A 12,904-nucleotide genomic window follows, 5' to 3' on the forward strand; every position below is an offset into this window, starting at 1 on the left:
CACACGGTGTCACAGGCTTTTGCAAAACGTAGCTGATATAAATGTGCCCTGGCACATAAGGCAAAAAAAAAAAAGCATTTGGATTAAGCTGAAATACATAAAAATTCACATCTCTCTCTGAACTGCTTATAATACCCAGATCTTATCTTTGCCAGGCACCCTCTTGTAATAGAACTTTAATAAGAACTGCCAATCATACTGTTCTTATTAGCCAGGCACAGCCAACAGAAGACACAGATGTAACTGCAGGAGATGGGACTGTACCTCTATTAGAAGCGATTAGGTCAGATCCTGATGCCTGCACAGATCTCTGGCTTAAATAACGGTTGGGCTACCAGGAGATAAATCACACGTACATCTAGCTCTTCATTCTTCAGTTCCAAAAAACAAGTCATTACCACTTGAGCTAAAGTGATCATAGAATCATAGAACTTGAAGAGACCTCAGAAGGTCATCAAATCTAGCCCCCTGCTCTAGGCAGGACCAATTCCAACTAAATCAACCTGGCCAGGGCTTTGTCAAGCCGAGACTTAAACACCTCTAGGGATGGAGACTCCACTACTTCCCTAGGTAACCCATTCCAGTGCTTCACCACCCTCCTAGTGAAATAGTTTTTCCTAATATCCAACCTGGACCTCTCCCACCACAACTTGAGACCATTGCTCCTTGTTCTGCCATCTGTCACTACTGAGAACAGCCTCTCTCCATCCTCTTTGGAACCTCCCTTCAGGAAGTTGAAGGCTGCTATCAAATCCCCCCTCACTCTTCACTTAGCCAAGCACCTTTTTATTTCCTGTCACACTGGAACAGGGACAGTTTTAGGTGACAAGGACTGTCCTTTCATTCTCTGTGTACTGCGCCTAGCACAATGGGAGTCCAATCTTTGATTGAGGCTTGTGGGAACTACCCTACTACAAAGTAATATTGCCCCGCTATACCAGTATTTCACTCAGGAGATTTCTGTGGGGCCAGTGGGAGACAGAATCTTTTTCCTAAGTGGCAGCAACATGAGGGCTGCCATAGCCTCAGAAGTTGCTGATCTTGCTCAGTGCGAGTGAGGCTTTGGGACATGTATAATCTTGTACAGTGTTCCCTCTACATTGAGCATATGGGTACCCCCTCCCCAAGAGAGATTCAAATGGTGCCCAGCTGATTAGCAGAGCGCCCACAGCCGGCAGCATGTGTTTCTACTGGTGGTGCACATCTGCACATGCCTCGGTGAACATAACAAAATTTATTCCACACACAAGTGGAAAAAAAATTAGACAGAACACCGGTCATGGGTCCAGAACCGCAGTCATGTGCCTACGCCATCCTGTGTGTAAGAGAAGGGCTTCCATAGTTCCCTGGGAGTCAGCAGGTGTGCTGAGTTGTGCCAACATGGCCTACACAGAAGCATGCTGGTTCTACTGCCATTTGGGCCTTCCATGCCCACAGGGGTAGGGCAAGTGTTTTCTAATAGCATCAGGATCGGTGGAGAACCTGAGGCACAGGACTCGCCTCCTTTCCCACACGGCGATGATTAGGCTCATTCAGGCGGCAAGGCCAACAGTCCCCACAGCTTCTGGGGCGAAGTGTGTCTGTGTGTGCCCACAGAAGGGCGGGTCCGAAGGCAGTCAGCACCCTTCAGAGCCACTGCAACTAGGGATGTGAACAGTTAACCGGTTAACTGGTCGGGCTGGAGCAGCCCCCCATCTGCCACCAGCAGGGAGCTGCTCCAGCCAAGCAGAAGCAGCCCCCAGCTGCAACAGGCCTGGCCTGGGCGCATGGCAAGCAGAGGCACTTCAGCTTGGCTGGAGCAGCCCCATCCGCCCCCATTTAATTGGTTAACCAGTTAAACACAAAGTTTAACCAGTTCATTAATTAAATGGGATTTCACATCCCTAACTTGATGGCATTGCCTCCGTATGATGCTGCCGTGACCTCCCTTGGATGTGTAAGGTGCCTGGAACAGAGGTTTTCGAAATAGGTTCCCAGTGTTTATATGTAGTGATCATTTTGAATGTGTGTTTAGGGTTGTGTTCGTTTTGTTAGTAGTTCTATAGAATACTAGAAGATTTACCCTGTGTTGCTCGGGTCTTTAACTTGGTTCATTTTTGGTTTTGGAAAATAAAATGGCAATGTACATGCTGCATATAAATCATTGCTCTGGAGTGGGGCATTGGGGGATGAAGGATTCAGGATGCAGGCTGCCCCAGTGAGAAAGGACAACCCCAGCCCTCTCTCACCACGGCAGCGTGGGGCCAAATAAGAAGTGCCTCTCCATGGCCGCTGCAACTCCAGCAGGCACAGCTGGGGAAGGGGAACATCCAGTAATGTTCCTGTACTAATTGTGTGGGTGGGGGGGGGGGGGAGTTTCAGTCCCCTCACCTACCCTCTTTAAAGGATGCCTGGGGGTAGGAGCTTTGGGGTTAGGGCAGTCCCAGATGGAGGAGTGTGTTCTTAGCCAGCCCCTTTCACTTGCCTGGTGATTCTGTCTTTTTTCTGTGTGGTTTTCTGAGAAGCAATCCCATTCCAGGCACATCCCATTGTCCTGGCACAACCAAATTTGTACCTTGCTTTAAGTTATGATAAGAGGAAGCTGCATCCCAAATTTGGTGGTTCTAGCTCCTACTGTTTAGGAGGCGTTCTTGAACAAACAGGCAAACTCTCTCAGATAGTAGATGTAATTGGGGGGAAGAAGAGCTACCCCTTGAAGAGTAGTATTGGGACACTGGTGTGTGTGTGTCTGTGTGAGTGTGAGAGAAGAGGCTGCTTTGTAGCTGTGCCATGGGAGCTCTGTGCCTGCAAGGAGCCCCTAAAGAAGAGATTTACAAAATAAAGGAAATTCTCCTTGGAAAGTCTTGTGGTTGAGGATATAAAAAATACAGATATAAAACTGGCCTCCCTGTAACTAGTCCTACATGTGCCCTGGTCCCCCTCTGTGCTGAGTAACTACATTCTGACTGCCTCCATCTCTTGTTTCACATGGGTAAGGCATCTGCTTCCTGCCCTAAACTGTTGCTTAGCACTGGTATGCACCATCACATGTGGGTAAATAAACTGACTCCACAGCTTACAAAGGGCTTTGCTATCCTTCTGGAAGAAAGGTGCTGTATCATTGTAAATTAGTCATCATCTCCGGCCTTCCAGGCTTCACAAGCTGCAAAGTAGAACCCTAGGGGGAATCCATGAAGCTCACTGTGACTGCAAGGTCTCCCTGCAGGGAACAGACTGTATGACAGAGGACGTTAGAGCTGACGCAGTAGAGAAGCCAAAACAACGCATTACCCCCCATCACGGAATGCTCCTGTGCTGTTCTATGCCAACTAGTCCAGATTTAACTTCCTAAAATTCTGCCAAGTGGCCACATCATTGCATTTATTGAGATGATACAAAATGCTTGAAGTTCAGGGAATCTTAACAACAAAACGCCTGATCGAGAGGTTCATGTCGGCAGCTGCATCAGTTATATAATTTTCACCATTTAGGCAAAATAAAATAAAATAAAATAAAATAAATTAGGCCTGACCTATGGTTAGAGCAAGAATCTCTTTTTTCTGAGCTGCTAAGTACCTACAGATGCTATTGATTTTAAATGGACTTGCAGGTGCACAGCACTTCTCTGAATTAGTCACTCTGGGTATGTCTACACTACCACCCTAGTTCGAACTAGGGTGGTTAATGTAGGCAACCGGAGTTGCAAATGAAGCCCGAGATTTGAATTTCCCGGGCTTCATTTGCATGTTGCCGGGCACCGCCATTTTTAAATGTCCACTAGTTCGGACTCCGTGCCCCGCGGCTACACGCAGCACGAACTAGGTAGTTTGGATTAGGCTTCCTATTCCGAACTACCTGTACTCCTTGAACTAGGGTGGTAGTGTAGACATACCCTCTGTGCTTATATGTCTCCATCTATAAAATGAGGGAATCTCGCTAGCACACCTAACTTACAGGCCTGCCATGAGGCATGACTATACATTTGAGAGAGTTTCTGTGTGTCTGTTCAAGAACTCCTCCTAAATGGTAAGAGCTACGACCACCAAATTGGTATACAGCTTCCTCTTATCATAACTTAAAGTGACATATTTGGTTGGTTGTGCCAGGACAATGGGATGTGCCTGGAATGGGATTGCATCTCATAAAACCATACAGAAAAGAGACAGAATTACCAGGCAGGTAAATGGGACACCTCTTCCCTCCCATGACTGCCCCAGCCTGGAGAGTCCCACTCTTCTTCGTAGAGGAACATTGCTGGCTGTTGCTGTATGGCAGGGAGTGAGGGAAAAGTGCACGGTTTGTACATTACTCACTCTGGCTGGGGAATGTAGAGGGCAGATGAACCTGGACCTGCCCCAGTCGAGGGACATGCACCCCTCTTCCGGCTGTGCCCACTGGGGCTGCAGCAGCTGTGGAAAGGGACATCTCATCTGGCCCCAAGCTGCTGCAGTGAGAGAGGGCTGGGGTAGTCCTCTGTCCCCGGGGCAGCCTGCAGACTGAACCCCTCATCCCCAGCCCCACCCTGGGACAAGGATTTAAATGAAGAAAAAAATTAATTGAGTTAAGGACCCAATCAACATCAGATAAATCTAGTTATTGAATATTTATAAACTGCTTTGAGATTATCAGGTGTGTTGTGAGCAAAACACGAGAAGTCATTCTTCCGCTCTACTCTGTGCTGGTTAGGCCTCAGTTGGAGTATTGTGTCCAGTTCTGGGCACCACAGTTCAAGAAAGTTGTGGAGAAATTGGAGACGGTCCAGAGAAGAGCAACGAGAATGATTAAAGGTCTAGAGATCATGACCTATGAAGGAAGACTGAAAGAACTGGGCTTGTTTAGTTTGGAAAAGAGAAGATTGAGAGGGAACATGATAGCAGCTTTCAGGTATCTAAAAGAGTATCACAAGGAGGAGGGAGAAAACTTGTTCTTCCTGGCCTCTGAGGATAGAGCAAGAAGCAAGAAGCAATGGGCTTAAACTGCAGCATGGGAGGTTTAGGTTGGACATTAGGAAAAAGTTGCTAATTGTCAGGGTGATTAAACACTGGAATAAATTACCTAGGGGTATGTCTACACTAGCTCGTTAATTCACGCTAGGTAGGCAAATGAGGCGACCGGAGTTGCAAATGAAGCCCGGGATTTAAATATCCCGGGCTTTATTTGCATGTTCTCATCCGGTTGCCATTTTGAAATTTCACTAGCCCGAACTCACTGCCGCGCGGCTACAGGCAGCAGTGAAACGTTAATTCGAACTAAGTCCTTAGTTCGAATTAACTGTTACTCCTCATTCCACACTGGAATTCCACATTGGAATGAGGAGTAACAGTTAATTCGAACTAAGGATTTAGTTCGAATTAACGTTTCACTGCCGCGTTTAGCAGTGAGTTCAGGCTAGTGAAATTTCAAAATGGCGACCAGACGGGAACATGCAAATAAAGCCTGGGATATTTAAATCCCAGGCTTCATTTGCAACTCCGGCCGCCTCATTTGCCTACATAGCACGAATTAACGAGCTAGTGTAGACATACCCCTAGGGAGGTTGTGGAATCTCCATTCTGGAGATATTTATGAGTAGGTTAGATAAATGTCTATCAGGGATGGTCTTCTAGACAGTACTGGGTCTTGCCACGAGGGCAGGGGACTGGACTCGATGACCTCTCGAGGTCCCTTCCAGTCCTAGTATTCTATGATTCTATGATCTGTTGGATGATGCAGTAGAAGTATCTTTTACTCTTGACTCTTTGAGGCAGCATTCCATTTTCCATGGTGTGTGTGTTAGGGTTGCCAGATGGTTTCAAAAAAAATACTGGACACACTTGATATTGCATCTCAATCTACATTACAACTTATTTAGAAAATATTGGACATTTATATTTTCTCAATTTGTTGCCCGAACAGAAAGCTCAAATACTTGACTGTCCAGTTCAAAACCGGACACCTGTCAACCCTAGTGATAATTACAGCAGTCAGAAATGATTAACATGCTTTGGTAAAAACGAAAGTAGCTAGGAATTAAGTACTGCAAGACCTAGTCTATCTCAGTGCAACAGGTGGGGCTGTTCCTTAAAAAACACTAATGGATCAGACACTTCACAATGGGGACGATTGGCAGCAGAGTGTCAGAGGCAGAAAAAAGTGTAAATTGATGACATGACTAATCTACCATAGCACGTGTGGACATAAATAAATCACAATGACATAGTGACAAATGAAGCTGTGATCAGATTGTAATGGAATTAAGGGCTCCAGACAATGCAGATCCATCACTTACGCAGTTCCTTGGGAACTGGGATTAGAACGATGGATTTTTATCTCTGAACCAAAAGGCTATAGCTGTTCGACTCACGAAGGTCTGCCATCGCCAGATGTAGCTGTAAGCCACACGTCCTTTTTGTGGGCCAGTCAGTAATGGATCTTTCTCAAACACACATGGTTGCACGACATTACAAGATATTCTGTGAAAATTAATAATAGTTATTTCTTTAATTTAGGCCTGGTTTAAACACAGTTTTTGGACAGTATATTGTCTCATACCGGTATAACTTATTCCCCTTTATGGCAGAAAGCTAAAGTGATATAAGTTCATTTATACCAATATAACTTCATCAGTTATGCTGGCATTTGTATATCAATGAGGCCTTTACATGTTCCCCTCTCTCCCACATCCAGGTTTTCTTAGGCTTTGCCTATGGAGGGATTTGTCTTGTCACCATTTGGGGAGGAATTCTAGCCCCACCTCAGAGCGCAAACTATGGGTTGAATCCTCAGCTGGTGTAAATATCAATGACCTCTCGAGGTCCCTTCCAATCCTAGTATTCTATGATTCTAAATTGATGTTGTGCTGCTGATTTCAATAGAATTATGCCAATTTATATCAGCTGAGACTGGGCCTAACTATGTTACCATCTACCGATAAATCAGTAGAGCCCTGCAGATCCATGGGTATCCACATCCACAGATATGGATGCGACCATCCGTGGCTTATTTCTGCAGAAATGGATGAGGATACAAATTTTGTATTCGTGCAGGGCTCTAGAAATCGGCCATTATTTGTAGGAAGACAACCACTGATTACATGATGTTTAATTCATTAGATTATCTCTTTTTTAGAAACCCACCCTCTGCCTACGTTTAGAGCTGCAGATTTATTGCCTGTAAGAAGCTCTGTGACTTCAGGAGAATGAGTTATTCTGAGGGCATGATTAAAAAATAAAAGACAGGTTTCCTTTCCCAGTTATAATCTTCAGAGTAACTGAAAGCCAGGCTCTGCCCAAATTGTGAAGGACTTACAATAGAAGAGTTCTTAAATAATGCAAGAGTTTTAACAGAAATGAAATAGATTTTCAAGGTTTAAAAGAGCATAACGTGAATTTATTTTGTAACGGTTGCAAAAGAGACGAGAGAATAGTTTCAATGGATAAACATGACTTAAAACTGAAACTAAGGAGACCACAACAGTTGAGACCTCTCTAGCTATTGAGTGAGTCTTGTCACATTGCATATCCCTGGATAAACTTTGTGGTGCAAGTAGTTACATTGGACTTGAAACTCAAACAAGGAAATGCCATCATCGTCTTCAATGAGGCTGTCTCCCTTATATCTGCCCCAATGAGAAATCCAAGCAAAAGCCTTAGTGTTTGAATGTGACTAAGTCATTCTCTCCCACATGGGCTAGAACTGCAGTTGATCTCTTTGTGACAGAGACGGAACTCAGGCTAGCTGGAGACTAACTAATTTAGTTCTATAACTTCCTAAATATGAGCCAGATCAGCTGGGAGAAGTAATTTAATCAGAAAAATGAACAACAATTGGGAATCATTTAAGAACACCTTGTTAGATGCCGGAAAAGCCACAATCCTAGGGTACGTCTAGACTACAGGCTTTTGTCAACAGAAGTTTTGTCGACAGATACTGTCGACAAAGCTTCTGTCGACAAAGAGCATCTAGACTACAAAGCAAGCTGCTTTGTCAACATGGCAGTGTAGACGCAAAGGACAGTTTAGATGCAATAATGCCTAAAAGGCGTCATTCCTCGTAAAATGAGGTTTACCAGCGTCGACAAAACCGCTGAGTTCTGTCGACGTTATGTTGACAGAACTCAGCGGTAGTGTAGACGCAGGTTTAGTTTTGTCGACAAAAGTCCACTTTTGTCGACAAAACCCTGTAGTCTAGACACACCTCTATATTTGAGGAAGCATACTATACTGATTAATAATTTCTCCTGGTTTGGTGGGGAAATGTAGGCAGCACGTTCTCTCTTTTCATATATAATATGGGTGGATGAAAGAGGAAGTTTATGTTAATATAAATAATAAATTAGGAATTGTAGAAAATTGATGAAAGAAGCAAGGGGACATTAAGGGTGTGTCTACACAGCACCCTAAACTCAAAATAAGATACCCAAATTTGCACTATGCAAATTGCGTATCTTATTGCGAATCGATTTAGAAATACAGTAGCTTATTTTGAAATTTGGTGCATCTTCACAGCATCAAATTTTGAAATAACATGCTATTTTGAGCCCTTTACCCTCATGCAACGAGGTTTATCGGGATGCCGAAATAGTGCACCCGTTATTTCAAAAAATATTTCAAAATAACGGGCAGTTTGTGTAGATGCAGGGTAGCTATTTCGGAATACCTCTGGTATCCCGAAATAGCCGTGCAGTGTAGACATACCCTAGGATAAATCTTTGGTCAGCATAATTAAGGACAATAAAGGGTTTAATAAATATATTAGAAACAAAAAGAATCCTGATGATGATACTGATCTATTAGTGGATGGAAATGGTAGAATTATCCATAATAATGCAGAATTACTCAATAAATACTTCTATTCTGTATTTGGAGGAAAAACAGAAGAGAGTTTCATTGTATAGGGTACGTCTAGACTACAGGCTTCTTTCAGAAGAAGCTTTTCCGGAAGAGATCTTCCGAAAAAGCTTCTTCCGAAAGAGAACGTCCACACTGCCAAAGCGCATCGAAAAAGCAGTCTGCTTTTTTGAAAGATAGTGTCCATTCAGTGTGGATGCTATCTCGCATTTAAGCTGTGATTACTGTGGACGGAGTGGCCACCAGGGCACCTGTGCTTTTTCTTGGAGGCTCTTCTTTCGAAAAAACTCCCTCTTCTGCATCCACACACACCTTTTTCTGAAAGAGCTCTTTCGGAAACAGCGTTCTTCCTCGTAGAATGAGGTTTACCAATGTCAGAAAAACCCCTCTGTTCTTTTGATTTTCTTTCAAAAGAACACAATAGCAGTGTGGACATAAGTGAAGTTTTTTCAGAAAAACTTCACCTATGTCTACACAGCACCTTCTGAAAGGTGTTTATCATTTGGTAATTATGTTCTTTCTATTCCACTGGTATCTTTGGAGGACATTAAACAGAAGTTGATAATATTAGTCATTTTTAAATTAGCAGATCCATATAACTGGCATCCAAGAGTTTTAAAGGAGCTGGCTGAGTAACTCACTGGACTATTAATGTTTGTTTTCAGTAAGTCTTGGAGCACTGGGGAAGTTCCAGAAAATAGAGGAATGCTAATGTGCCAGTTTTTAAGGAAAGTAAACTGGATGACCTGGATAACTGTAGGCCTGTCAGCCTTACGTTGATCCCAAGCAAGATAATGTCAAACTAACTTCATATATATTTTTGATGAAATTACAAGTTTAGTTGATAAAGGTAATAATGTTGATGGAATATACTTAAACTTGTGAAAGATGTTTGTTTTAAAATGGATTAAAACCTTGCTAACGGATAGTTCCCAAAATGTAATTACAAAACAGGCTTCATCACCCCACAGGGGACCATGGGGTGTTAACATTTATATCAATGACCTGGAAAAAACCCAAATGATCACTGATAAAGTTGGCAGATGACACAAAAATTAGGGGAGCAGTAAATAATGAGGAGGACAAGTCATTGATGCAGAGTGCTGTGGATTTCTTGGTACACTGGATGCAGTCAAATAACATGCCTTTTAATATAGCTACATATAAATTCAATAGAACCCCGTTTATCTGACCCTCCCTTAACTGGCTCTCAGTGTCAACCAGATAACCAGCACACACAGGTCCTAGAAAGGGATGATCTCTGCTGTGGCTACTAGATGGTGATGCAGTGTTACATGTTCCCATTCTCTGGTTTACCCAGATTTGTGATTGTCTGATCTGGCCCAGTTCCCAATTAGATTGGAAAAACGGGGTTCTGTTGTATACGTGTCTAGGAACAAAGAATGTTGGCCTTACTTACAGAGTGAGGGGACTCTCTCTGGGGAAGCAGTGACTCTGAATAAGTTTTGGGGGCCATGGAAGATAATGAGCTGAACATGAGCTCCCCGTGTGACACTGTGGCCAAAAGAGCTAAAGAAATCATAGGAAGCATAAACAGGGGATTCTTCAGTAGGGCTACGTCTACACTGGCCGCCTATTACGAAATAGGCATGCTAATGTAGAACTTTGGAAAAGGCAAATGCGCGGGGGATTTAAATATCCCCCGCGGCATTTGCATTTTCATGGCCGCCGCTTTTTTCCGGCTTGGAGATAAGCCGGAGAAAAGCGTTCAGACTGGCGCGATCCTCTGGAATAAAGCAAGTAGGAATAGGGCTTTATTCCGGAGGATCGCGCCAGTCTGGACGCTTTTCTCCGGCTTATCTCCAAGCCGGAAAAAAGCGGCGGCCATGAAAATGCAAATGCCGCGGGGGATATTTAAATCCCCCGCGCATTTGCCTTTTCCAAAGTTCTACATTAGCATGCCTATTTCGTAATAGGCGGCCAGTGTAGACATAGCCTAGGAGTTTAGAGGTGATTTTGCCTCTACATTAAGCACTACCGTGACCTCTCTGGAATCGTGTCCAGTTCTGGTGACCACACTTCAAGCAGGATGTAGATAAATTGGAGTGGGCTCACAGAAGAGCCAGGCGAATGACTGGAGGCTTAGAAAACCAAAGTGACTCAATCTCTTTAATATAAAAAAAGAAGGTTAAAGAATGACTGGATCACAGTCCGCAAGTATCTACATGGGAAATAAACATTTAGTACTGGACTCTTCCATCTTGCAGAGGGAGGCTGCAAGTTGAAGCTAGACGCTTCCAACCAGAAATAAAGCATACAATTTTGACAGTGAGAGTAATTAACCAATGGAACGATTACCAAGGTTCATAGTGGATTCTCCATCGCTGACTATTTTTAAATAAAGCTTGGCTCTTTTTTCCTGAAAGATCTGCGCCAGAAATTATTTGAGGGCAGATTTGGCATGTGTTATATAGGCACGCCTGCCGAGGGGGAATAGGGTGGGGGAGAGATGGGCAAAGGGGGCAGTTGCTGCTGTGGTGATTCTGCCGCTGCTACTGCAGCAGTGGCCAGAGTCCTCGGACCTTTAAATGGCCACTGGAGCATCATGGCATGCTGTGCGCTCTGGACAGCTTTAAGGGCTGTGGGGAGCAGCAGCGCACTCTGGGTGGCGCAAAGGACTGGCTGCCCCAGGCCTGCCCCTTCCCCTTCAAGGTCCTGCCCCTTCTAGGAATGAGGCGCCTCCTCCCTCTCCCCGATTTTCCTCTCAGGAGCTGTCGGAGGCTGTCAGTGCCGCTATATACAGCTCAGATTGGTCCTAGCTAATCTTGGAATCTCTGAATAATTTTTTTGTTTGTACCAAGTGCTGGCTGCTCTCCCAGAGCATTAGTGCGTAAGGACGTGGCTGGCTGTTTATGTAAAGGTATTGATAAGTCTGGTTTAGTTTCACTACACAGGCCAAATGTGTAATTGCCTACTGAAGCTTTTAAACAGAATTTCCTCCATTCCCTCACCTCTCATATGTTCCTTTCTTTCTAGATGACAGAAGGCAGGCAGTGCCAGGTTCAGCTCCTTGATGACAGGAAGTTGGAACTGCTGGTTCAGGTAAAAACCCTCTTTGGGGCAGCAGTAACATGTGGACATGGGGGATCCAGTGAACATAGTGTATTTAGATTTCCAGAAAGCCTTTGACAAGATCCTTCACTAAAAGCTCTTAAGTCAAGTAAGTTATCATGGAATAAGAGTCCTTTCATGGATTGATAACTGGTTAAAAGACAGGAAACTAAGGGTAGGAATAAATGGTAGTTTCAGAATGGAGAGAGGTAACTAGTCGGGTCCCCCAGTTGTCTGTCCTGGGACCCATCCTATTCAACTTATTTATAAATAATCTAGAGAAAGGGGTAAACAGTGAGGTGACAAAATTTGCAGATGATACCAAACTGCTCAAGATAGTTAAGATCAAAGCAGAGTGTGAAGAGCTTCAAAAAGATCTCACCAAACTCAGTGATTGGGCAACAAAATGGCAAATGAAATTTAATGTTGATAAATGTAAAGTAATGCACATTGGAAAAAATAATCCCAACTATACATACTATATGATGGGGGCTAATTTAGCTACAACAACTCAAGAGAGAGATCTTGGAGTTATTCTGGATAGGTCTCTGAAAACATCCACTCAGTGTGCAGTGGCAGTCAAAAAAGCAAATAGAATGTTAGGAATAATTAAAAAAGGGATAGAGAATAATTCAGAAAATATCTTAATGCCTCTATATAAAACCATAGTACACCCACATCTTGAACACTGCGTACAGATGTGGTCGCCTTATCTCAAAAGAGATACATTGGCATTGGAAAAGGTTCAGAAAAGGGCTACAAAAATGATGAGGGGTTTGAAATGGGTCCCCTATGAAGAGAGATTAAAAAGACTTGGACTTTTCATCTTAGAAAAGAGGAGACTAAGGGGGGATTTGATAGAGGTCTACAAAATCATGACTGGTGTGGAAAAAGTGAATAAGGAAAAGTGATTTACTTACTCCCACAATATAAGAACTAGGGGTCACAAAATGAAATTAATAGGCAGCAGGTTAAAACAAACAAAAGGACAAAAGGAAGTTTTTCTTCACTCAGCGCACAGCTAA

At 43.7% G+C, this 12,904-nt stretch overlaps 1 protein-coding gene across 4 annotated transcripts in view; it reads left to right on the forward strand.

Moving 5' to 3' along the window:
- The window catches only part of FRMD4B (FERM domain containing 4B), a 229,783-nt gene that overhangs the window by 119,875 nt on the left and 97,004 nt on the right, over positions 1-12,904 (forward strand). For all 4 annotated transcript variants that reach the window (XM_075938573.2, XM_014571990.4, XM_006120015.5 and 1 more), the window contains one exon: positions 11,805-11,870. In XM_075938573.2, coding sequence (XP_075794688.2) covers positions 11,805-11,870 — 66 coding nt within the window. The remainder of the gene's footprint in view (positions 1-11,804; positions 11,871-12,904) is intronic.

The sequence above is a fragment of the Pelodiscus sinensis genome, chromosome 11, assembly GCF_052426305.1.
Source record: "Pelodiscus sinensis isolate ZL-2025 chromosome 11, ASM5242630v1, whole genome shotgun sequence".
Lineage (NCBI taxonomy): Eukaryota > Metazoa > Chordata > Testudines > Trionychidae > Pelodiscus > Pelodiscus sinensis.